Genomic DNA, 27,543 nt, shown 5'->3' with positions numbered 1-27,543 from the left:
AAATGGAATGATCGCATCAGCTCATTTGTAGGTAAAGCTGGTGACAGACTACTGCTCCCTTTTTCCATATTCTGGAATATTCTGTGTTTATATAAATTACTGCACTCTCCATCCAGGAGACAGTCCTGTTTTGCATGTACTTTTGTTCCCATAACCAATGTGCTTTCAGTGCTAAGTGTCATACATCATTGGTGACTGCTTTCAGATTTGGTAATGAACAAATAAACGATTTCAAAAGACTGCAGATCATTGCTAGTACACTAGAGAAATGCAATGGAAAGGCTATTAATACATAATGCTCATGTAATCCATCCTAGAATGTTGCTCAGGTGTATGGGACCCATATTAAATAGGACTAGGGAGAGGATATTGAAGGTATAGAAAGAAAGGCACCACAAGTGTTCCCAGTTTTATTTGACCCAAGGGGAAATGTTATGGAAATGCTGAAAGAATTGAGCAGGAAGACCTGAAGATAGACACATACTGTCCTGTGAAAGCCTTCTTAGGAAGTTTCTAGAACCAACTTCAAGTACTTTATCTAAGAATTTAGTACGATCCCCTACATATCCCTTCCACAGGATCAAGAAGACAAGATTATGTTAATGTAGTGCACACAGGAGGTTTGTAACTACTCATACTTCCTGCACCCTGTATGTGAGTGGAATGGAAAAAAATCACAATAACTATACAGTGTGAAGTACCCTATGCCATGCAGTTCACAGAGGTTTTCAGAGTATAGATGTAGATGTAGACATACAGTTAAGTTCATTGACATGAATGTATTATCCTCACAACTGAAGAGCAGGTGAGCACCTAGTTTGTTACTAGTGGTTCTTGTGTAGCCACAGGAGCAATACTTTTATTTATGCTGATCATGAGGCAAAACATCTAATAATGTAATTGGACTGAACCCCAATTTGTCAAAATTTCATGAACATCCACCTCACAAATCTGAATACTCTGGAGTGTCTACCTAATTCAGCAGTATGGTAGAGCTGGCTCTGATTGCAGTTATGCATTACACTACTATTTATGTTAGAAAACAATGTGCAAAGAAATCTTGACACCAGTGCTTCACCACTAACAATCACAGGCTGTAGCACTTAACCGATCACAAAACTAGAGTATGTGAACTGGATGTGGATGGGGACAAAATATTGATCATTTACCTTACTATTTGAAATTATACTCACAAGATGCTTTTGTTTTTAGTATCTATATGTTTGTCACACATTAACTGTTCAGTCAACTGATCGAATGCAAAATTCTATGTACTGACTTGACAGAAAATCCTAGGAAGTGGATCGAAACAGCATATCCAGGCACTCTGGGATGATAATGGCATTGAAACAGAGGATGACATGCATAAAGCTGAAATACTAAACACCTTTTTCCAAAGCTGTTTCACAGAGGAAGACCATACTGCAGTTCCTTCTCTAAATCCTTGCACAAACGGAAAAATGGCTGACATCAAAATAAGTGTCCAAGGAATAGAAGAGCAACTGAAATCGCTCAACAGAGGAAAGACCAGAAGAGTACGCGAAAGAACTTGCCCCCCTTCTAACAGCCATGTACCGCAGGTCTCTAGAGGAACGGAAGGTTCAAAATAATTGGGAAAGAGCACAGGTAGTTCCAGTTTTCAAGAATGGTTGTTGAGCTGATGCGCAAAACTCTAGGCCTATACTCTGACATTGATCTGTTGTAGGATTTTAGAACATGTTTTTTGCTCATGTATCATGTCATTTCTGGAAACCCAGAATCTACTCTGTGGAAATCAACATGGATTCCAGAAACAGCAATCGTGTGAGATCCAACTCGCTTTATTTGTTCAGAAAATATTAGATACAGGCTCTCAGGAAGATGCCATTTTACTTGACTTCCAGAAGGCATTCAATTCAGTTCTGTACTGTCGCCTGATAAACAAAGTAAGAGCCTACAGAATATCAGACCAGTTGTGTGGATGGATTGAAGAGTTTTTTGCAAACAGAACACAGCATGTTGTTCTCAATGGAGAGACGTCTACAGATGTTAAAGTAACAGGGGAGTGTTATTGCACCACTTCTTTTCACAATATATATAAACGACTTAGTAGATAGTGTTGGAAGTTCCATGCTGCATTTTGCGGATAATGCTGTAGTGTACAGAGAAGTTGCAGCATTAGAAAATTGCAGCAAAATGCAGGAAGATCTGCAGCAAATAGGCACAGCGAATAGGCACTTGGTGCAGGTAGTGGCAGCTGACCCTTAACATAGACAAATGGAATGTATTGCGAATACATAGAAAGAAGGATCCTTTATTATATGATTATATGATAGCAGAACAAACACTGGTAGCAGTTACTTCTGTAAAACATCTAGGAGTATGTGTATGGAATGATCTGAAGTGGAATGGTGGAATGATCATATAAAATTAATTGTTGGTAAGGTGGGTACCAGGTTAAGATTCACTGGGAGAGTCCTTAAAAAATGTAGTCCATCAACAAAGGAGGTGGTTTACAAAACACTTGTTCGACCTATACTTGAGTATTGCTCATCAGTGTGGGACCCGTACCAGGTCGGGTTGACAGAGGAGATAGAGAAGATCCAAAGAAGAGTGGTGCGTTTCATCACAGGGTTATTTGGTAAGTGTGATAGCACTGCGGAGATGTTTAACAAACTCAAGTGACAGACTCTGCATGAGAGGCGCTCTGCATCGCAGTGTAGCTTGCTGTCCAGGTTTCAAGAGCATGTGTTTCTGGATGAGGTATCGAATATATTGCTCCCCTCTACTTATATCTCTCAAGGAGATCACGAATGTAAAATAAGAGAGATTTGAGCATGCATGGAGGCTTTCCAGCTGTTGTTCTTCCCACGAACCATACACGACTGGAACAGGAAAGGGAGGTAATGACAGTGGCACGTAAAGTGCCCTCTGCCACACACCGTTGGGTGGATTGCAGAGTATAAATGTAGAAGTAGATGTAGAGCTATAAAATTTTGTTTCCAAATCAACTTTGCTCTTAAAAGCAAACATTACACTGTCTGAACTGAATAAATAAGTTCCTGTGTATTAAAGGATACTGAAAGCACAGTAAATCACTTAACCTCATGCTGAATGACTATTTGTAGCGTTCAATGAATAACACATAGTTTCTAACTCGCAGTACTCTGGCTATCCCTGATTATCAATTCAAACTTTTTACCATAGTGTAGTGTACTTTTATATTCTTTTCATTTGATTCTTATTGATCTCAGAAATCCTGTCGTATGTTGCTACACACAGTTTTGGGACAAGTCACAATTACAATTTGCATAAATGTTCTATCTAATTGACTAGAAGAAAAACAATAGTTTCTTCTGCAGAGTGAACCAGCTATAAGCTTATGGTAACAAGAAAATATTTAATTTTAGTATTTTAGAATTACCTTTATAAACCCTGCACTGAAGCAGTTCTTCTGAAGTAACATTTTTGTTTTTGCCCTGAATCCTCCTCTATTGGACACTAATCTTTCAGATAGCTCTTTTATAGAACTTCTGTGTGCCTAAAATTGCTGTGCCCTATATGTAACCATTGACTAAGTATACATACACGTCATTCGGATGATGCGTTTGATGATGGTGGATCTCATTATTGTTTGTAAAAATGTATACATTTTCACAAATAAAATACTGTGTTTTGTGAAAATAAGTACAAAGCCCTTACAGGATATGCAAATATATCAAAATCTGACCGTAAACACTAATGTAAGCAGTAATCAAGAGTATGATACATAAAACAAGCACCAACAGAATGAACAGCAGCATATAAAAAGAACAGAATCTCACAACAAATTTGTTGGAACACACATTGGACACAAAGAAAAATATCTGTATGTCTGTATTCATATGGAAGGTTGCAGGACCTTGGCTGTTCAGTAAAAAATGTTGAATCGAAACTTGTTCTACCGTCAAAATTTCCAGTTGTTATTTTATTTGACTAGCTAGTTTCAGCACTACATTACTCAATCTTCAGGCCCATGTATAAAGACAACAATGATAACCATGTGAAATAAGAACAAATGGGGCAGTGTAAGAATCACATACAGTGGCAATATGTAGTGACATATAACAACACTAACAGTATAAGGAGTGATGTCAAAGTTAAAGGTAAATTAAGGAATAAAATGAGAGAGTTGTTGCACACTGTATTAACGTAAACTAGAGAACAAAATATCTACATAATATAATCATAAAAAAGAACTTTCTAAATGGTGGTCAGTACCACATGTTATGCACAGATAATCATGGTGTAATGTTAATGTCAGTGCCTGTGAAATGTCTGGAGCAAACAGTCACAGACATATACTGATGAATACAAACTGTAGGTAAAATACTTATTTGTATGTTGTCATACACAAGTAAAATCTAAACCAACTTAAAATAGGTCAATCCCATATTAACTATCTGTATCACCATGTTCCATATACTAATAATTACTAATAAAACAAGAATATGAAGTTACATCAATGTGACCTGTCAGTCACAGATTCATAAGGTGCCAATTATTTAATAAAAACATTTTTACTGAGCTAAACTGTGAATCTAATGTAATATACCAAAACGAATTCCCACTAAGCAAGAAGTATTGAAATATATGGAAAAGGTGATAACCAACATTATCATGAAACTGAAATTCTGCTCGTAGGCATGTATAGCTAGGCATTATAGTAAATAATAAACTATGAAGTAAGTTTAAAGAAGAGTACTGCAATACATACGCATTGTATTAGAATGAAATTCAGTCAACAACAAAAGACATGTAGTTCTGTATGACACGTAGCCCTTAACGAGAGTAAGACAATAGAAAATATGACCTGCGACCACTAAATGTGTCAAAGTATACTATACAATGTGTAATATGCCAATTAGTATCTTCATAAGTGGTTAAATGAGAATTTAATGTCAGGTAATATACCACAACAATATGTTGAACATTATCAAAGCATTAGAGATGCAGGTGTGCAATCTGAACAACATACTAATGTCAACTAATAAATGAACACCTGCCGTGTATCATCAAAACAATGTAATGAGGGAAGAACACACAACATTAACACCATAATGTCAACAGATGTAGTGTAGTAACCATCATGATTACACGTCAAAAAATGAAAGTAAACAAGAGAGTAGGTCAAAACAACATTAACTTGTGAAAAACTAGAAAGATACTAAAACCTAACAACATTTATGCCATCTCATAAGTAATTGCACAATGATAATGCGGCTTAGAAAAATAACGTTAAAAATTAAGTGAGAAATATGTGTAAAAACTATTCTTGTACACATTGAAGACCAGTAAAGCAGTATCGTGTAGCTACATGCCTAGTGCACAGATTTGCTAGCAAAATGTACAACAATCACAATTTACAATTATGTATCCCTCATAAAAGGTATCTCATATTTATGCAGTATGCATGAAAGCATTGCAGCCAGTACCGAGTCGTCATCAGGAAACCTTGATAATGTAGACTTACTTCATAGTATATTGTTTGTATAACACCTAGCCATGTGCCTGCCCATCAGCAGATTTCCCACTTTCATGATAATGTTGGTTATCACCTTTTCCACATATTTCAATATTTCTTGCTAAGTGGAAATTTGTTGTGATATATTATGCTAGATTCACATTTTGGTTCATTACAATGTTTTTGTTAAATAATTGGCATCTTATGAATCTGTGATTGACAGGTTGCATTGATGTAACTTTATATTCTTGTTTTATTATTACTATACAGAACAAGGTGATACAGATAGTTAATGTGGAGTTGACCTCTGTTAAGTTGTTTTATGTTTTACTAGTATATGACAACATATAAATAAATATTTTACCTTCCATTTGCACTCATAAATATACGACTGTGATTGTTTTGCTTCATATGTTTCATGGACATTCACATAAGCATTACGCCTTGATTATCCATGCATAACACATGATATTAATCTTCATTTAGTAGGTTCTTCTTTACGATCATATGGCATATATAATCTGCTCCATAGTTGCACCTGGTCTCTCATTTTATTCCGTAATTCATAATTAACTTTGATATGACTCCCTGTACTGTTTAGTGTTGTTATATGTCACTGCACATCACCACTATATATGTTACCTATGCTGCCCCTTTTATTATGTATTCACATCATTATCATTGTTGTCTTCACACAGGGGCTTAAAGATGGCATAGTGTAGCACTGAAACTAGTTACTGAAATAAAATAACAACTGAAAATTTAAACATCAGTAGATGTTGTGATTCAACATTTTATAAAGAAAAATACATCACATTATATACCATATCTGCCCCCTACTTGGCTTTGAATATGACACCTTACAGATGGTCGCCATTACTCTCCATGCAGTTCTCTAGGCAGTGAATGAAAGCCCCCATCTTACTGATTTAGCATGGTCATCGGGATCTCCTCCACAGCTGTTTTTAACATGTCCAGAAACAAGGAAGATGTGCAAAGTGAACTTAGTTGGGCAACTTTGTCTTGTTGGTTTATTTTCTGTACAACCTACATTTTGTGTGGGTGGACATGCAAGTTATCACGGATGATGTGTCGCTGGAACCCAAGGCATGTATAGCAGCAGGGCAGTAATAACTTCAGATGAGTACTAGATGCACCTCTGCTTCTTGCTCCATGGTCTGCCGAGTTCTCCTTCTCCCTGGACTTTTATTCTTTGCCCAAGATGCAGTAATCCTGAACAGCTGCACTCATCATGCAATTATTTGATGATCTGGAGCTGTCATGTTGGTTCAACTCAAGATGATGACCTAAAGAGTCACTGAACAATGTAGCATGCCACACTATATGACAAATCCTACTATTCATTCTGCCAGACCCTGCATAGCAGAATTTACACTTCTGGTAGTGTAATTTGAAATTACTATTATTATCCATCAGTTCACAGAATCCAATTAGCAACTCATTTCATGAGTTTCATTCCCAATCATTGTTAATGACTGTACAAACTTAACAACTGATACCTTATGTTTGTACATACAACTACAGTTTTCAATAATAGTTATATCCCCTCTAAGTTGCAGAAATAAATTATGTGTGTCACCATCAAATAAGAACCCTCCTCACTAATGCACCCTTTGAATCCAGGTGGTGGAGAAAATTGTCACTGCTAGTATTTGGCCAGCAAGGGGAGGGGAGGTAGGGATGTTAAGTTCATGATTACCAAACTTTGTACCAACATCCTGATTTAAATACCAAAATACCAAAACTCTTCACAGCGTCACATGAAGTGAGGACACGTGACATTGTTGATGATCTGTCTCTCTCTCTCTCTCTCTCTCTCTCTCTCTCTCTCTCTCTCTCTCTCTCTCACACACACACACACACACACACACACACACACACACACACACACACACACACACACACACACACACACACACGCGCCAATGAACACACATGCACTCATGCGCAAAGTACATACATGTAGTATTACAAACATTGTAACAGATCATCTTGCATATAAACAAACAATTTAAAAAAATGGTTGGCAGTTGATGGTTATAGTGCTGACACCTAAGTTTTCAGATTATCTGTGTATGAAGTTACGCTGGCCACTGATGCAATATACTTAGTGACACAGAATAATGGAAATTTTTGGAATGAGTAGTGGCAGCCATGGGCAGGTGGCAGCACTGTGGGTTCATGACAGTTAGCAAGTAAATAGTCTGCCATTTCAGTAATTATGGATCAGTGGAACGGACAACAGTGTTCATTAGCCATAAAAATGTTTTATAAAAACAATGATAGTTTGGTAGTGGCACAGAGGGAGCTTCGACGTTTTTATAATTCAGGATGTCATGATGCCATTCCATTGAAACATGTGATAAAATGTTGGATTAATAACTCTGAAGTGATCGGATCTGCCCACAAGAAGAAACCAACAGGATGACCAAGAAGTGTGCATTCTCCAAATATTGAGTTGTATGCGAGTCTGTCTCATGGAGCCCATACCATTCAATTTGTAAGCAAGCAGCAGTGGTTGGTATGCCCTGGGAGAGTGTTTGCAGAATTCTTCTCCTTGCTTTAAAATTTCATCCGTACAAACTGTTGTTGGTGCAACAATTGAAGGACGACGATTACCGGTTATGATTAGGATTCTGTCAACAAATGATAACAAAAATAAACAATGACAATGAATTTGTAAACAAGTTGTGGATGTCAGATGAGGCGCATTTTCATCTCACAGGTTATGTGAATAAACAGAACTACCGTTACCGGGCAAACACAAATCCTAATGACGTTCATGAGCACCTAATGCACACTAGTAAAGTGACAGTATGGTGTAGTGTTTCATCACATGGAATTATCAGACTAATTTTTTTGCAAATAAACAGGGAAACACAATAACTGTAAATGCCGATTGTCATGTAGAGATGTTACAAACTTTCGTTATACCTGCAGTGAACAACTTTCCAAACATTCAAGAAGCCTGGTTTCAACAGGATGGAGTGACATCACACACTGCACAGCAATCAATGGAATCTGTGTGAGAATTGTTTAGCAGCTGTGTGACCTCATGATTCGGTAACATTCCCTGACCCCCTAGATCGCCAGATTTATCTGTTTGTGATTTTTTTGTCATGGGGATACCTCAAGAGCAAACACTACATGACTTCACCAAGAACCCTGGATGAGTAAAAATAGAGAATTTGGGATGCAATTCACAGCATCCCTACTGAGATGTTGCAGTTGTCAATGAGGAATCTCAACAGCAGATTTCACAAACGTATTCATACAGGAGGATGCCATCTAAAGGGTGTAATTTAAAAAAAATGATAAATGCCATCAGTGTTTCATAAGTGGGAAAATTGTAAGGTTTCAAGCACTATGAATGCAATTTCTTTCCTTCATCACTTCTAGTTTATTGGATTGTAGAAATGTTCCTGTTTTTCTGTGTCACCCTGTATATAGGGATTGTATCAACCCCTTCCGCATCAGCTACAGCCTGAAGAGGTCACATTGAAGCACCAAAACAAAATAAATAAAATCATAAGGATAGCTGTAGGTGTTTTATTTTCTCACAGTAGTTCATTTTTCAGTCAAGTGTGTCATGAAATTATATTAATTAATAGCTGTTTATGTATAATTATTCTGCAAGTACTCAGTTCATGTAGTAACAGCAGTAACTGTTTCTTTGATAACAATAATTCTACCTACATGTAAAATAATATTTGTGCCTTATGTCTGCATAATATACTGATGTTTGTCTACACTGGCTCATATTTTTCCATTGTTTTGATGATTTACTTAAATGCAGTCTCCAGTCAGCATGCATATTTAATTGGACCAAATTCATGTTCAAAATGGTATAAAAATATTCTATGTTTTCATCAGTGAAAAGTCAAATAAAATGTTATAATATGTAAAATAAAGACAGGCAACCACTTGCTTATAGCTCACTGGCATGTAGCACATAGAAACACGCAACAGAAGTAGTATTCACACTAGCTTTTGTCTCGTGCCTTTTCTTTAACAAAAGTACACACATTCACACACCAAATGAATTAAATTTATTTAAAAATCATTTAAAAGGGTATCTTACAGAGAAAAGTGTATACAGTGTGAGTGACTATTAAAATGTTATATTAAATATTAGCTGTTGTACTATAACAGAAAATATGTAACAATCTCAAATGTATCTGTAAAATGTAATCAAGTTTTCTTTACTTTACATTTATTGTATATATAAAACTGTAAGATGCACCCTATACTGTCAGCTGAAAATTATCATATTAGAGTCCATGGGCAAAGAATGAATAAATAAATAAACAAGCAAGCTGTCTCTCACCATAGCTGGTAGTGTGTGCATTTGGTTTTGTCTGCAAATGTATGCACTTTTGGTAGAGAAAGAGCAAGAGCTTGAAAACTAGTGTGAATACCTTTGTGTGAACAAGAGACTGACCAATGAAGTGCATTGTTTGTTCTTTGGTCGAGTAGCTGATTTCTCGGGTTTGATGTTTATCCTTTGTTTTTAATTTTTTTTATATAATTTTAGAGCTGTGCTTCTGACATTAATCCAAGTAAAATAAATGTCTGAGTTTATGTGTGTATGATTTATGACCTACACCTTTCTTGATGCATATTTCTATGCACCACACATCAGTCAGCTCTAAGTAGGTGGTTGCCTTTTGTTTATTTTATGTGTTATACCATCCAGAGATTTCCTTTTTTGTTGTACAAATTAAATGTTAATCGTGTAGTGTAGGGTATTCTGTATGTCTGCAACTGAAATTTGATAAGTGGTGCTGATTCTGTGATTCAGGAACTCTGGCAAGGAAGTTTAAACTGGGCAGCATGGAGAACAATGTTGCTGTTTGTTGCATTCTTAGTGTGCCCTCCAGTATGGATTGGTTTTACACTCCCACTGGGCCACAAATATAACAAGGTTAGTTACTTCAGTCAAATACATGTGTTTCAAATAAATCTTGTTTTCTGCACACATAATTTTCTAGTTATTTTGTTTTGCACATAATAATCATATTAATACCATCATGATTGATGTACAGAGTGACAGATTAGAGGTAAGAGTGCTCATGTAACAAGACAGAAGCTGTTGCTGAGGGATAGGTTTCAAAAATGTCAAGATCCTCATCACTTTTTCCCTCTTCTTGGAACTGTATTATCAAAGAGGCTGTCCACATCTACATATCTGGTAAATTAATTAACAGAGGCACAGAGTACAACCTTGGCAAGGCAAAGGATCCAACAGTGGCACTGACTACAGAGGATGATGCGTAAGGAAGCAAAGAAGAAGGACTTTGCAGTGCCAGATTTGGTAGCTTATCACTGGGTTATTTTCTACCATCATCCTAATGAGTACACAAGTGCACTAGCATTTTGGTAGCTTTCCCTTATAAGTCAACGTTTTTGCCTGAAGATAACAAGAGGATGCCATGGTAAAGTGTCACAAAGTTTTATAAAGGTGAAATGGAATGACCACAAAAGTTCAGTCACAGGTAAGGCAGGTGGCAGACTTTGGTTCATTGCCAGGATACTGGAAAATGCATTCACTCTATAAGGAGCCCACAAACCACTTATGCATTCCATCTTGGTGTTTTGCTTAAGTATGTGTGACCCATACCAGATAGGACTAACTGGAGATATTGAACATTTACAAGGAAGGGCAGCACAAATGGTCACAGGTTTGTTTGATTCTTGGGAGAGCATCATGGAAATATTGAAAAACCGGAATTGATAGACCCTTGCAGACAGATGACACTTATCCTGAGGAAGCCTGCTTATAAAATGCCTAGAACCAATATTAAGTGAAGAATCTGAAGATATACTTCAGCCCCCTTGTATTGCTCTCGTAGGGACAATGAAAGGAAGAATAGGCTAATTACAGCATGCACAGAGGTATTTCAGTGATCGTTCTTCCCTTGCTGCATATAAAATTGGAAAAGGAAGAATCCGTGACATGTGATAACATGCTAAAAGTTCCTCTGCCATGCACTTCAGAGTGGTTTGAAGAATGTGTGTGTGTGTGTGTAGATGTAGACAATGTGCCCAAGACTCTGCAGTAATTATTGTGTTGCGAAAGCCTTAAGTAGCAAACAACAGAATTTGTTTCTATTTAGTGTTCAGTAGGGGTAATAAGGTGATGGCTATGTGTTACCCACAATAACCATGTTGGTGGTGTCTTGTAATATGTACTTGACATGTAATGAATTTGTCAAATGGAACCAGAGTAGCATACTCATATGAACAATGCACCACATTGCTGTGTAACTTTGTCTCAATGGGGACTCAGGTTTATTTTGTATTCCATTTTTATAAATAGGTATAATTACATAAACAATGTATTTTATGGCATGATTTCATAGTTACAGTATTATCGTGTAGTTATTTTTTGGTGCCATTCACATAAAAGCTAAGCATAAATTTTTGACATACAAGAGCACTAAAGCTTCTTTGTTAAGACAGAGTAAAACTGATGTACTCAGCTATCCACCTTCCCACTGCAAGCAAAACAAGGTAAAAAAATATATAAGGTAACTTGATGGAAAATTTTTGACAGTAAACAAGTGTCTCCCATCATCTGTTTGGTCAGGTGAAATTTTTAAAGACACACAAATTAAAAACTGTGGGTATATTGACCAACAGTGAAATAACACTGTGACTTCCAGATAATTCAGATGTAATTGTACTGTAATGATGTGCAAGATAATAAATTTCTATTTTCTACAAAAAGATTATTATTCAGTGAAGGGATTTTAGTTTTACATATTCTGTTATGTCATTATAAAAGCTATTTTTATTTACAGTTTTATTTCGTCATGTTTGTTGTATTTGGAATATATTTAGAACTATATTAAAATTCTTCTTAGTTGTCTTTTCTATAATAGTGAGTTCAAATATTTGCATCATATCTCTATCTCTGGTTGGCTGGTTGTCAGTTCCAACCTCATGTCAAATGGCTCATTTCCATGTGGAATATTCAGATGCAAGACTGGTTCTACGCAACTACCCACCACATGCTCCTCCAGTTCCATCACAAGCATACGCTGTCCAGTCACAATAATGTGACCACCTGTCAAAATCATGAATAACCACCTTTCACATTACAGACTACTGTGAGTAGTGCAAGAAAATATTCATTGAGGTTCTGGAAGGTACCAACAGGGATTTGGAGCCATGCCAACTCCAGTGCCGTGTACTGCTATGATGGATTTCACTCTTGAGGAACCATAGTGTGGACAGCCTGATCAATATGGCCCCATATTTCTCAATTTGGTTTAAAACCAGGGGTTTACTGGCCAGGGAGCATGCTAAACTCATCCTGCTTCTCTCCAAATTATGCACATACACTACCTGTTGTGTGACACATCGCAATGTTCTGCTAGTAAATGCCAAGGAAAACCAAACTCCATGTAGAGATGGACGTGGTCTCCAAGGATAGATGCATACTTGTTTTGACCCATTTTGCCTTCCAGAATGATGAGATCACCCAGGGAATACCATGAAAACATTCCCCAGACTATAACACTCTCTCTCCCAGCCTTAACCCTTCTGATAATCATTGCACGGTGTTTACTTTCAGGCATTTCATGCCATACATGCCAAGAGCCATTTGTTTGTTGGAGTATAAAACATGATTCACATGAAAAATCACATCTTGTCACTCAGTGGGTGTGCAGTTGTGGCACTGGCATATTACGCAAACAGTCTACGAACTTGTCCATTTCAGAAATGCTTCCACAACAGGCCTGAAAGCAAATGGTCAAGCCCTTTTGCACATCTTGTAAATCACTCTGTTTCTGCTCTATGGCAACAGCTGCACTTTTTTCTATGTCCTCCACAACATGTTTTATGTACCCTTCACTGCTAGTGCTACCAACTGCCATCTGTGAGTGGTTATTGCACACTGATGTAGAACATAGGTGGAAGTCATATAAATGTAACTGGGCAGTGTACTGCTCTACCAGAAGCAGGGCCACCTATGAAAGCAGTCATGTCATCCCCCCCCCCTCCCCCAATTGTGCTCTCTCTCTCTCTCTCTCTCTCTCTCTCTCTCTCCTGAAATAACAGCTTCTGTGAATTACATAAATGTGAATTATTAGCCTTACAATACATTCTCTGAACGCAAAATCCTCCTGGGCTTCATCTCTGCTAAACGCTACCCACATGTCTCCTGCTACATTCGAATAATCTCTACACTTTCAGTGTCCAATGATACAGGGTACCCCTCCACCAAACACCATATGGTGGCTTGCAGGGCCTGTATGTAGATGCATAATTTCCTCTGTTTTATATCTACTATTCTCTCCTGCCTCCCCACATTCCGACTTACTTCACCATTTTGTTGTGTGCCACTTGAAACAGCTGTTCACCATGTAGAGCAGAAACTGAATCACAGACAGATGCAATGAAACAGAATGCTAGGAATGTTCAGCTTTCAGACTATAATAGAAAACACACCCATATTCACCCAAGCACATCTCAGACACACACATGGCTGTTGTTGATCGTGGGTACTAAGGCCCGATTGCAAGTGCATCTAACGGTGATAAGTAGTTGGTGTGTGGAAGAGACATGGGGTAGGATGGGGGAGAGATAGCAAGGAAGAGGCAGGGAAAGATGTTAGTAGTGCCTGTGGGAGCATTCAGGGACACGATGCTAAATGCAACATAGGGATGCTGTATTGCATAGAGGGGAGGGAAAAAACGAGAGAAGTGGAGAATGCTGAAGGACTATATATGTGCACTGGTGACTTAGAAGATATGTATAGTAATGAAGTGGGAGCAGGGGATAGGCAGGTGGAGGACAGGGAACCAGGGTGATTATGGGAACAAAGAATATTTTGCAGATAGAGTTCCCACCTGTGCAGTTCAAAAAAGCTACTGTGGGTGATGAATCCAGATGGCAAAGGCTGTTAAGCAGTCATTACAGTGAAGCACATAATGTTGAAAAGCATGCTCTGCAACTTATTGGTCTGGCTCTCTCTTGCCTACAGTTTGGCAGTACCATTCATGCAGACAGACAGCTTTTAAGTAGTTTCACCCACGAAGAATGTGGCACAATGGTTGCTGCAACATTTGTAGATCACATGTCTGCTTGCATTAGTGGTCCTGCCTTTAATGGGTAGGAGGTGTTTGTGACAGGACTGTAGCAGGTGGTTTGGGGAGAAAATATGGGACAAGTCTTGAAACCAGGTTTATAGCAGGGAAATAAGCCATGATGCAATGGGTTGGCGGTAGGGATGAAGTAAGGACAAACAAGGATATTGTGTCGGTTGGAGGGGGGTGGGAGGGTGGGGGGGGGGGGGTCCGAATACCACTGTGGGAGGTGTTGAGGTTCTGGGGGAATGAGGATAAGATGTCCTCACCCTCAGTCCAGACCATGAAGATGTCATCTGTGAATCTAAACCAGGTGAGAGGTTTGAGATTCTGGATGGTTAGGAAGAGTACCTCTAGATGGCCATGTCTGGTCACTTCTTCATGACCTTGATGCTTCCCCCTACCACCTTTCCTGCAGACTCTCTTCCATGCTCCTCCATGGTCGATACCTCAGCCACAGCTTCGGCTGGACCAATTGCTTGGTCCCAAAGGCTCAGGGATTTTCTCTCTGTTCTTGGCGAGTTTGGGGGCCCAGACATTATCTACACTGATGGATCACTGGTCGACGGTCTGGTTGGCTTTGCTTATGCTCACATTGACCATACAGAGCAATGCTCCTTGCTGGTTAGCTACAGTGTATTCACTGCAGAGCTGGTTGCCAGCTAACATGCTCTTGAACATATCTGCTCCTGCTCTGGTGAGTCCATCATTTGTAGTGACTCCTTAAGCAGCCTACAAGTCCTCGACCAGTGCTTCCCTAGGCATCCTTTGGTACTGTTAATCCAGGAGTCTCTTTATGCCCTCTGCAGGAGTGGACGCTCAGTGACCATTTGGACCCCAGGCCATGTTGGGACACCGGGCAATGAACATGTTGAGTGCCTGGCCAAACAGGCCTCCAGTAGACCGTCTCTGAAAACTGGTCTCCCGGAAACTGATTTGCAAGAGGTCTTCCACCGCAAAGTTTTCGCAATTTGGGACACTGAATGGCGCAACCTGAGCACACCAAATAAACTCTGTGCTATCAAGGAGACAACGAATGTTTGTCAGTCATCCGTGCGAGCCACTAGCAGGGAATCAGTTGTCTTTTGTCGGCTCTGCATTGGCCATACGTGGCTAACACATAGCTACCTTCTCCATCGTGAGGACCCACCACAGTGTTGCTGTGGCTCCCTTCTGACTGTCGTGCACATCATGCTTGACTACCCCCTTTTAGTTGCTGTATGGCAGACTTTTAATCTTCCCAGCACCCTACCCTTGGTGCTGGGTGACGATGCCTCAACAGCAGATTTAGTTTTACGTTTCATTCATGAAGGTTTTTTTTGTCATACCATCTAAGGGTGGGCATTTGGCCTTCTTTCTGGGGCCTCCACCCTCCCTCCCTTTTAAATTTGTCACCCTTTGTTTGCATTTGTTTGTCTTTTTATTCTTATTTGTGTTTGTCTTTTGCCCACATGTGCTAATCTCGCCTTACCATTTGTGGTGAACATTTTAAAGTGTTGCAGAGTGGCTGGCTCATCCTCTTTTATTCTTGTGATCAGCCAGCCCAGACCATCTGCACTATAGTTTTAATGCCTCTTGTACTTTACCTTATGGTGTATATCTTCCCTGGTTTTTGTTCATGCCAATTGTTTTCTTTTTAAGTATGGTTCCATATTCCATTTCCCCCTTTTACTTTCCCAACCTTACTTTGAGAGTTGTTTTACCCTAAGACTTGTGTTATAACCTTTAATCACAATAATTGCGTGGATTTTCACACTCTCTCTTAGAAACAATAACTGATCACATGATTACAACTCAGTCTCTCGTATTCGACTGCTGTGCCGTGACATGCGGCCGGTGCCGTTCGTAGCTAGGTGGCACTCCCGCGCTCGTCTGATTTGCGGAGCGCCTCTATCGCCGTTTGTGCGTACTGTCGTGGCGGCACTGTTAAATGTCGTGGCACTATCACAACACTTTTCCCCCCTTGAAAAAAATAAACACTCACTTCCTTGGAGACATGGACAGCGCAGAGACATCCATGGCCTCTTGTGAGGCCCCGAGGAGATCCCGCGCAGAGACACGCGAGTATGGTCGAAAATGTCCAGGACGGAAGCTCGTGCGAGGAACGTGCCTCCTGGATGAGATGATGGGTGAAAACTCCGGAGCAGCATCCATAGGTGTCATTGACCTGGGAGTGTGCTCCAGCGAGATGGGTCCCGGAGAAGGCGGCGTCGCGACTGGGGCCGGTTCCGGAGTACTTGGAAGCGGCAGCGACGGCGGCTGCATCAACACGGACGGTAGATCGGCAGCAGCGACAGGACTGGCGTCTCGGGCTGGTGGAGGCGAAGGATGGGGCGGTGGCACAGGCGTGGCCACCACTCGTGGGCGCATCTGGTCGTAATGGCGAACAACCGTGCCGTCGCCCGTACGGATTTCACAAAGCCGGCGGCCGCGAAGAGCCTTGACCACCCCTGGAATCCATTTAGGGCGAGATCCATACCCCCGTGCCCACACGTCGGCGCCCACCGAGTATTTTCCCGCACTAGGGGACACAGTACAAGGCCTGACAGGGTGAAGCAGGTGCAGTAGAGTGCGCGGTTGGCGGCCATGCAAGAGTTCAGCAGGGCTGCGATCACCCAGAGGCGTGAAGCGATAAGAACTCAGAAATTGCAGCAGGGCGTCATCTGTGGAAAAATCACTAAGGAATTTTTTCATCTGGCATTTGAAAGTGCGGACAAGGCGCTCGACCTCCCCATTCGATTGCGGATGGAAGGGAGGTGCGGTAACATGATGAATCCCTTGTCCAGTACAAAAATCACGGAAGGCCTGCGAAGAGAACTGAGGGCCATTGTCCGTGACGATCGTGGATGGAAGACCTTCTAGCGCAAAGATTTTGGACAAAGCCAGCGTCGTCGCCGCAGTGGTGGGCGACGGACATCTAACAACAAATGGAAACTTCGAGAAGGCGTCAATCAACAGTAGCCAATAAGTACCGAGGAAGGGGCCAGCAAAGTCGGCGTGCACCCGTTCCCATGGCTGAGCTGGATCAGGCCACGGAGAGGGCATTGTACGAGGTGCCGCCAGTTGTTGAGCACACTGGCCACATGCAGCAACCATATGGGCTATGTCCGAATCAATGCCGGGCCAATAAACGTGCCTGCGGGCCAGGGACTTAGTCCGAGAAATACCCCAATGGCCTCCGTGCAACAGTTTGAGAACATCTTTGCGAAGAGAGGCTGGCACCACGACCCGTGGAGATGCGCCATCCGTGGCCAGAAGAACAACACCATCACGAACAGACAGACGAAGGCGCAAGGCATGGTAGTTGCGAAGGGGATCCGATGCCCGGCCCCCGGTCCTGTCTGGCCAACCTCGTTGAACAAAACCGATCACCCGACGCAGGACCGGGTCCCGCGCAGTAGCTGACGCGACCTGCGAACCTGTAAGTGGAAAGCCCTCGACTGCACGACGTTCTTCCTCATCAATGTGGAAACAGAGGAGTTCATCGCGATCGAAAACAGGGTCGGGGCCCATCGGCAATCGCGACAATGCATCCGCGTTTGCGTGCTGGGCCGTGGGGCGATAGTGAATCTCATAATGAAAACGAGACAAGTACAAGGCCCAACGTTGCAGGCGGTGAGCTGCCTTATCCGGAAGTGACGCCGAGGGGCTGAACAGAGAGACCAGCGGTTTGTGGTCGGTGATGAGGTGAAACTTAGAACCATACAAAAAAACGCTGAACTTTTTTAGAGCATAAATGATAGCGAGCGCCTCCTTTTCGATTTGAGAGTAACGCCGTTGCGCCTCGTTGAGGGTCTTGGAAGCATAGGCAATGGGTCGTTCCGACCCATCCTCATACCGATGGGCGAGAACAGCCCCTAGGCCATACTGTGACGCGTCAGTCGCCAGAACCAAGTGCTGACCCGGACGGAATGTGGCAAGACAAGGCGCCGACTGCAAATGAGCCTTCAGGCGGACAAAAGCCTGCTCACACCCGTCGGACCAACAGAAGGGGACGTTTTTGCGTAACAGCTGGTGCAGAGGATAAGCTACCGCTGCTGCGGATGGAATGAATTTGTGATAATAAGCAATCTTGCCTAGAAACGCCTGAAGTTCTTTGACCGTAGACGGCCGGGGTAGAGCGTTAATGGCCGCAACGTGCTCACGGAGAGGGCGTATGCCCTCACGGGACAACTGGAAACCAAGATACTCAATGGAGGGTTGGAAGAACTGTGACTTGTCCAGATTGCACCTCAACCCAGCCGAATGCAAAACCCGAAACAGTGAACGTAAATTACGAAGGTGCTCTGCAGTGGAGGCTCCCGTGACAACAATGTCATCCAGATAGTTTATGCAGCCGGGAACGGAAGCCGTGAGCTGTTCCAAAAACCGCTGAAAAATGGCCGGTGCGCTAGCGACGCCAAATGGTAATCGCTGGTACTGATACAACCCACAAGGAGTGTTGATAACGAGAAATTCCTTGGAAGGAGCGTCCAACGGCAACTGATGGTACACCTCCGATAAGTCAAGTTTGGAAAAGAACTGGCCCCCAGCGAGCTTGGTAAACAACTCCTCAGGACGAGGAAGAGGATAAGTGTCAATGACGCTCTGAGCGTTGACAGTGGCTTTAAAGTCACCACACAATCGCAGACTCCCGTTTGGTTTAGAAACCACCACGATCGGCGATGCCCATTCGCTGGAGGTAACCGGAAGGAGAATCCCTGAAGCTGTTAACCTGTCTAGCTCAGCCTTGACAGGTGCACGCAACGCCACTGGAATAGGGCGTGCCCGGAAAAACTTAGGGCGAGCCGTAGGTTTAAGAGTAATGTGGGCTGCAAAATCCTTGGCACAACCCAGACCAGCAGAGAACACGGACGAAAATTCACAACACAATCCATCAAGCTGTTGATACGGAATGTCCTCAGATATGAGGTGCACATCATCATCAATGGAGAATCCAAACAACTGGAAAGCATCATAACCGAACAGGTTTTCAGTGCCCGCATGATCCACCACATAAAACGTGAGGGGCCGAACAACAGACTTGTAGGCAGTGGAAGCATCAAACTGGCCCATGATAGGAATTTTCTGCTGATTATAAGTCCTCAGATTGCGCGTAACTGGAGACAAAGGAGGGGATCCCAACGCCAAATACGTGCGGGAATTAATGAGAGGTACTGCAGAGCCAGTGTCCACTTGCATGCGGATGTCTTTATTCAGAACACGAACAGTAACAAACAACTTATTTGTTTGAGAAAGCACACAGTGAACATCCATGTCCGACGCCTCGTCCTCGTCGACAGGAGCTTTATGGGACTGACACACAGAAGCAATGTGGCCTTTTTCCTACATGAATTACACGTGGCCCAACGTTTTGGACACGCTGCCCTGTCGTGCTGTACGAAACAACGGGGGCAAGAAGGAAGCGCGGAACGAACCGGCTTCTGTGGTTGCTGGTTTCGCTGCGAGCGTTGCGGCCCAACGCGACGTTGTTTACGCGAGTGAACCGCCGCCACATCTTCGTTCTCCTGTGCAACAGGCAAATTGTCCTTGTCGAGAGTTGACTGTACAGCGCCTACATCACACCACGCGTCTATTTGCGCGCCAGCAGCGTGAGACACTTCAAAGGATTGAGCGATGCTTAGAACTTCCGACAACGACGGGTTTGGCAGTTGTAGGGCACGTTGCCGAACTTCTTTATCAGGAGCAAGCCGTAGAATAGCATCCCTAACCATTGAATCCGCATAAGACTCGTGATGAGTGTCCGTGACAAACTGACATTTCCTACTCAGGCCATGTAGTTCCGCCGCCCAAGCCCGGTAAGATTGATGGGGCTGTTTACGACACCGGTAGAACGCCACGCGGGCGGCAACGACGTGGGTGTTTGTTCGATAATAGGCAGACAATAAGTCACACATTTCTTGGAAGGACAGGGAGGCTGGTTCCCGCAGAGGGGCTAACTGAGATAGCAGCTGATAGACCCGAGGGGAAATCCAAGATAGAAATAACGACTTACACATAGGAGCGTCGACAACGCCGAAAGCCAAGAAGTGTTGCCGCAAACGCTTCTCATAATTCTCCCAGTCTTCAGCGGCCTCGTCGTAAGGAGGGAATGGAGGCGGAGAAGAGGAAGACAGACGATGAGTAAGCGACGTCGACAACGCCTGAATCGCTGCCGTCAGCTGTGTTTGTTGTTCAATGAGCGCTTGCATAAGCTGTTCCATGTCTGCCCCGTCACGAACACGCAAATCCACAACGCGGTGAAAATATCCCGACCTCGTCGCCAAAAAGTGTTATAACCTTTAATCACAATAATTGCGTGGATTTTCACACTCTCTCTTAGAAACAATAACTGATCACATGATTACAACTCAGTCTCTCGTATTCGACTGCTGTGCCGTGACATGCGGCCGGTGCCGTTCGTAGCTAGGTGGCACTCCCGCGCTCGTCTGATTTGCGGAGCGCCTCTATCGCCGTTTGTGCGTACTGTCGTGGCGGCACTGTTAAATGTCGTGGCACTATCACAACAACTTGTTTGCATCAGGAACAAGGGACTGATGACCTTGTAGTTTGGTCCCTTTATCCCTCAAATCAACCAACCAATCTAGATGGCCCACAAATAGGTGAGCTTGAGACAGTGTCATACAGGTGCCCATTACTGTACCACAGATTGTTTGTTGGTGATGCCTTCAGAGGACAAGTAATCGTATATAAACATACAGTTGGTCATGGTGACAAGGAAGGAGGTTGTAGGTTTAGAGACGTTTGGGACTGGAAGGGTAATATTCAACAGTGGCAAGGCCATGGGCATTGAGGGTATTAGTGTAGAGGGAGGTGGTATCGACAGTGAATAGCATGGCACTGGATGGTAAAGGAACAGGAACTGTATAGGGTCTGTGAAGGAAATGATTGTTGTCTTATTGGAGGGTAAGTTGGTCCACAAGGGCAGAAATTCTCTCTGTGAGGACAAAGTAACTGGGCACTATACAACATCCTGGATGGTTGGATTTATGTACTTGGAAAACCCTAACTAGAATAAGATGTAGGATGAGAGGGCATATGTTAAGACCTCATAAAATGACGTCTATATTACTAGAGGGAGACATACAGGGCAAAACTGTAGGAGGAGATGGAAATCCAAACATATCCAGCAAGTGACTGAAGACATTAAGTGTGAACGTTTTAGTGTTAGATGAAGAGGAAGTTGTGATAGCTTGTATCAAACCACTCAGAAGACTGATGATCCCATTACCCTCCCCCCCCCCCCCCTCCCCCCAATCTCCCAGAAAAGGTGGATGAAGTGTCTTCTGCAAAAATGACATTTGTTATCAAGGGAACTATGCTTCTGAAATGAAGATATAGAACTTCATAGTGAACTCTCAGAAAAGTGAGAGTAATACTAGCATAGGCTCAAAAAGGTGGATCTAAGTTGAAGTTATTTGCTGCAGAAGAAATATTTTCCTCAGTTTGGAACCTGTTGATGCATCCATCAAGCTTCATCAGTCCTCCTATGATACTAGCATTCCCAATTACAAGCATAGGCATGGCTGTGTCAAGAAATCTCATTACTGGAACTTTATACAGAAGTGTGCGCTCAGATTTCAGGGTTCAGCGGGCACAATATTTCTGATAACATCCATCACTACACCTGGTGATAACATAATAATGAAGGACATAGTAAAATATTACCCCTGTTGTACACAGAGGCTCAGTCATACACCTGTGATTAATTTCTCGTGATTTGTTCATAAGAAAATGAATAGTTAATTCCCATTATATAATAGTCTGATGAATACAGATTATTATTGTTCTTTTTTTGTTATCCTTATAACTAGTATTATATTTTATTTTTCACTCTTCTGTATTACTTCTCTCCAATGTCCACATATGGAAAGACTTTCCATGGTACAGGCTTACAGGGACCCTAAGTTAGAAAGGAAATGAGGAATATTTTTACCCAGGCAAGATGCCAAGAAAAGTTCATAACTTTTACATGTTTTTGACAGAAAAAGAAATATGAGACACATATTAATAAAGATAAGGATTTTAAATGTTAAAGTACAAAATGAGAGTCAACAATATTTTTAAAAAAATTAGCTACTTATGAAAGCCAAAATTTGACTAAGTAATAGTGTTGACAGAAAAACAATTATAAAAATTTATTAGGCCTCAAGTATGAAAATTTGGCAGTAACTGTCTCTGAGGAAAAGACTGGATATTATAAGGCAAATTGTTGAGATGAATTCTGGTGGTATTGTAACAAAGGAAAGGACTGCAGCTACCATTGTGGTTATTCTAATTTTGTCTTACTTTGAGTAGGTGCACTTCTTTTGTCTTGTTTATTTTATGCACTCAGAGGCAAGGGTTGACTACAATTAAGATTTGTGTAGAAATTTCTAGTTATTACACTTCTTGATGTTACTCATGAATTTGTGACTATGGCACTATATGCTATGAAAATGTTTGTCAACCAAATCACTTGCAAATGAACAAATTTCATCATTGTAATAAAAGTATTTGTTGGTGCTTTTTTGCTTTTTAGATAGAACATAATTTATTGATGCTCCTGATTGTTACAGGTGCCTATCATCAAGTTTATGTCATACCTGACATCACATATGTACCTGATGCTGTTCCTCATGCTGACTGGAATTACACCATTTTACCCTGTTGTGAGGCCAAAACTGATCCCTTACTGGTATGAATGGGTGTTACTTGTGTGGTTATCAGGATTGTTGCTCTTTGAACTTACAAATCCTAGTGACAAGAGTGGACTTGGTTGGATCAAGGTGAGTAACAATAAATTGAAATTCATTTAACAAGTCAACTGTCACACATTTTCATCTATAATTTGCAAGCCACTTTACAGTATGTGTTTGTGTGTGTTTCTGGTGCCACTGTACTATCATTTCGCCCCTTTGCCTGTTAGATCTGTGAACAGTGCATAGGAAGAACAACTGTCAATATGCCTTTGATGAGCCATAATTATTCTGATTTTGTCACTACCATCATTTCATAAGACATACGTGGGAATAAGTAATATCTTGTCAGACTTCTTAAAGTGTACTATCTCTGAATCTTAATGGTACACCTCTGCTTGATGCTCCACAGCCCTCTCCTGGCATCTGTCACTAGAACCTGTTGAATATCTATGAAATTCTATCGTGCTTGCTATACAGAATTTCTATGAACCATGCCACTCTTTTGATCCTCTCTATCTCCTTCATTAATCCTCCCTGATGATCAGTACTCAAAAACTGATGTAACAAGTGTTTTCTAAACCATTTCGCTGATGGTTGAATTACATTCCCTAATGAATCTTTCAGTGAATCTCACCCTGATAATTGCTTTCCTACAACTAGTCTTATGTTGTTGTCCAACTTTGTCACTCTGGACAGTTACTCCCAGATATTAATGGCTTGTTTCAAGCGGTTTTTCACCTCTAACATAATTGAACAGCAAATAAATGTAATGTAGTGTGCAAAAATAGGCAAAGATATCCAATACTGTTGGTGACAAATCACTTGAAGCAATAACTACTGTACAATATCTATTAGTAATCCTCCATAGTAACCTAAACTGGAATGACCACATAAAACAAATTGTGGGAAAAGCAGATGGGGAGAATTGGGAGAATCTTAAGGAAATGTCATCTGTCTATGAAAGAGTGGCTTATGAAATACATGTAAGACTGATTATCAGTCTAGGATCTGGAGGTAGAGAAGATCCAATGAAGAGCAGCACTTTCCGTCACAGTGTTGTTTAGTCAGTGAGAGAACATTACAGAGATGTGCAACCAACTACTTTGGAAGATGCTGCAAGAGAAGTGATGTGCAGCACAAGGAGATTTACTGTTGAAATCCCAGGAGTGATCATTGTATGAAACCTCAGGCAATATATTACTTCCTCCCTCATATCTCTTATGAAATGACCAAAATGAGAAAATCAGAGTAATTACAGCTCATATTGAGGTTTGCCACCAATCATTCTTGCCATGCACCATTTGCAAATGGGACAGGGGAAGGGGGAAGAGATGGAAGTACCAGAAATATCCTCCATCACACACTATAAGGTGGCTTCCAGAATACAGAATACAGCTGTGAATGTAGATGTGCAATATGTTACATTTATTTATGTAGAAGCTTGGTTGTCAATCCTTGCAACAAACATTGTTTCTGTGCAGGTCTTATTGCATTTTGCTAGTTTTCTGGCATTAGAATTGTCATATATATATATATATATATATATATATATATATATATATATATATATATATATATATATATATATATATATATATATATAATATTTACCCAATTATAAGACAGCCTCGAAAAAAGACAAGCCCCCTTTTTTAACAGGCTCCTTGAGAGAAAAATTTATTTTCTAACATATTCTGACTAATTAAATTACAAACTTGTTATGGATGTAACATATCTGCCTAAAAAGTTAACAATGCATCTACTCTAATCTTATGCCATGTATTCAGTGTCTGCATTTTGATAATACAAAGATAAATGAAATAAACAAAAAGAAATGCTTTACATTAATTTTGATCCTCAATATCTGTTTTGTTTACTGTCATCTGTGGTATCACTATTTTAATCATCATCCTGATAGGGCAAGTGTGAAACTTATGTCTTTTTTGTCACAAATATTGGCTATTTCTTTCGAATGTATTGTAATTTCTGAGGTTGTGGTTACAGTGGGACCTAAGAACACAGCTTTTTTTCTAGATAAATAGCAGATTTTGCTTCTATGTTACAATTGCTTTTGCTTCCAAACAAATCATCTGTCCTCTGCTCTCTCATTGGCTGTATGGAACCAGCAGCTGACACACACCCTTTCATTCCCTTTATACCTCACGGTGGCCATTGACAATGTTGCTAAATGAAATTCATAACAGTGCCACTGGCCCCAGGCTAGTCTTCAAGCATCTCCTGCAGGAATGTATGCTGTTGCTGAGTATTTGTCCAATTTTAATGTCAGTTCAATTCTGAGTACAAATGGATTCAGGCAAACTGCAGTTTAAGCGTGGTAGATGTTGTGATTCTTCAACTTCTCCCGACGTATTTCTTGCTCGAACAGTCCACGAGTGTACTGCAGGTCCATAATGTCCAATGGGCACAATATTTTGGCGATCAGACATGTCACCATCATCAGGTGCACTGACAAACTGAGCTCTTGAGGGTGGGCAGCCATCCTAAATCCCCTTTCCCTGCAAGGCATTCTCTCCACTCTTTGGCAATCGCTGACAGGCTGTCATCGGTGTCTGTGGTGGCGTTGGTATAACTGCCTCATCTGCCCTGGTTGCTCATTTTTTTTATTGCTGAGCCTCTTTTTAATTAGACTCAGTGCTGGATCCCATGCCTTGCTGAGGTTTATGAGTCTGTCCCTGGTATGAATTTTAATAGCCTCTCTAATGATGCTGTCCCAGTATTTAGATGTCTGTGCACAGACTTAATGACATTACATTTGAGGACCACAGCCTGTAGAACACTAAGCACAGAGTGGAGGTTATGTAGGTAATCCTCCAAGATAGCACCTGTTATGATGATATCGTCAAGATGGGAAAACCATCGTACCCTTTTCTAAAAAAAATACAATGGATGACGGCAGGTGTATTAGCGATCCCAATCATTAGTCATCATGCTGAAAGGCATATTAACAACAAGCAATGTTTTGATGTGTCATCTAAAGGACACGAAAGGTAGTCTTCAGCCAAGTCAATTTTTTTAAAAGAATTGATCCTCATCCAATATTGTGAGCAACTCCTCCAGCCAAGCCAGGGGGGTGTGACCTCGAAAACACCACAGGATCCAAACCGACTTGATGGGTTCTTTATGATCACTAGCGGTGCAGCCCATTCTCTTGAAGAAATTGGTCTAATTGCTTCCAGGGTCATTAAATGATGCAGCTCCATCTTAATCTGGCCATGTAGAGCTACGGGCACCACCCACACTCTATAAAAGTGAGGAGAGATGTGAGCTATGAAATTGTTTGCACAACCTAGCCTTGAAGCAGAGTGGTCCAAAAACTCAGAACAGGAAGAATCCAGTTCATGATAAGGCACTTGGTCTGACACCAGATGCACCACATCCAAAATACAAAAACCAAAAGCAGCAAAGGCATCTAACACAAAGCAATTTTCAGCACTCACATCATTAACCACCAAGTATGTAATAGAATAGAGAACTGACTTGTTAACTGTGTTGTCAGCCATGAACTGGCTGAGAAGAGGTATTGGCTGCTTGTTATAGATAACCTTCAACACTCGAATCATGCCGATGATGGAGACCCTAACCTGGTGAACATACATGAGTCGAGTAGGGACACAGTGGCCTCTGTGTCAACTTATGGGAGTCATGGCTTATCTGTCACCCGCACTTCAGTGCAAATTTTGAAATCTTTTTCTGGCCTGCAGACAGTGGTGAACACAATGGTGAGACAGTATGAATATCGTTGTTCATGGATTTGTGCAATGCTCCCTTGGCTTTTTTTCCCCCCCAAGAGTCTCGACACTTGGGGCTGGCCATGTTCTCACATGAATAAACACAAGGGGCATGAAGGGAGTGGCATTCATTATTCCCACTGCCGAGGACATGTTTGTACACATCAAACCTGTTGCTTGGAAGGAAGTGGCATTTGCTATTCCCACTGCCGACGATGTGTTGGCTGGTTTGTTTGTTTGTACTGTGGTTACTTCCTCTTCCCCCAACATCCTAGGCAGCATGTGCTGGGGCTGCATGCTATCAACATCAGCAACCAGTTGATGTCCTGTAGCATGGGTGACATCTAACAATGGTGCAATATTCAAAGCCCCTTCTAATATAGGGCCCTCAAATTGAAGGGCAAGTTGATGGACCTCATTATCCAGAGGCAAAAGAATGATTACAGCTCTGATCTGGTGTCCACATAAAACTCCCACCCGAGACTTAGGAGTGATGAACCGACATGACTGAGACC

The 27,543-nt window shown here is 41.4% G+C and overlaps 1 protein-coding gene across 1 annotated transcript in view; it reads left to right on the top strand.

Annotated features, from left to right (window-relative positions):
• LOC126278231 (serine/threonine-protein phosphatase 6 regulatory ankyrin repeat subunit A) overlaps positions 1–27,543 on the top strand; it is a 944,107-nt gene that overhangs the window by 830,276 nt on the left and 86,288 nt on the right. Inside the window, exons 21-22 of the mRNA XM_049978210.1 lie at positions 10,305–10,427; positions 23,157–23,366. Of these exons, the coding sequence (XP_049834167.1) occupies positions 10,305–10,427; positions 23,157–23,366 (333 nt within the window). The remainder of the gene's footprint in view (positions 1–10,304; positions 10,428–23,156; positions 23,367–27,543) is intronic.

The sequence above is a fragment of the Schistocerca gregaria genome, chromosome 6, assembly GCF_023897955.1.
Source record: "Schistocerca gregaria isolate iqSchGreg1 chromosome 6, iqSchGreg1.2, whole genome shotgun sequence".
NCBI lineage: Eukaryota > Metazoa > Arthropoda > Insecta > Orthoptera > Acrididae > Schistocerca > Schistocerca gregaria.
The sequence above is the reverse complement of the archived record's forward strand: the minus strand, read 5'-3'. Positions and strand labels throughout refer to the sequence as shown.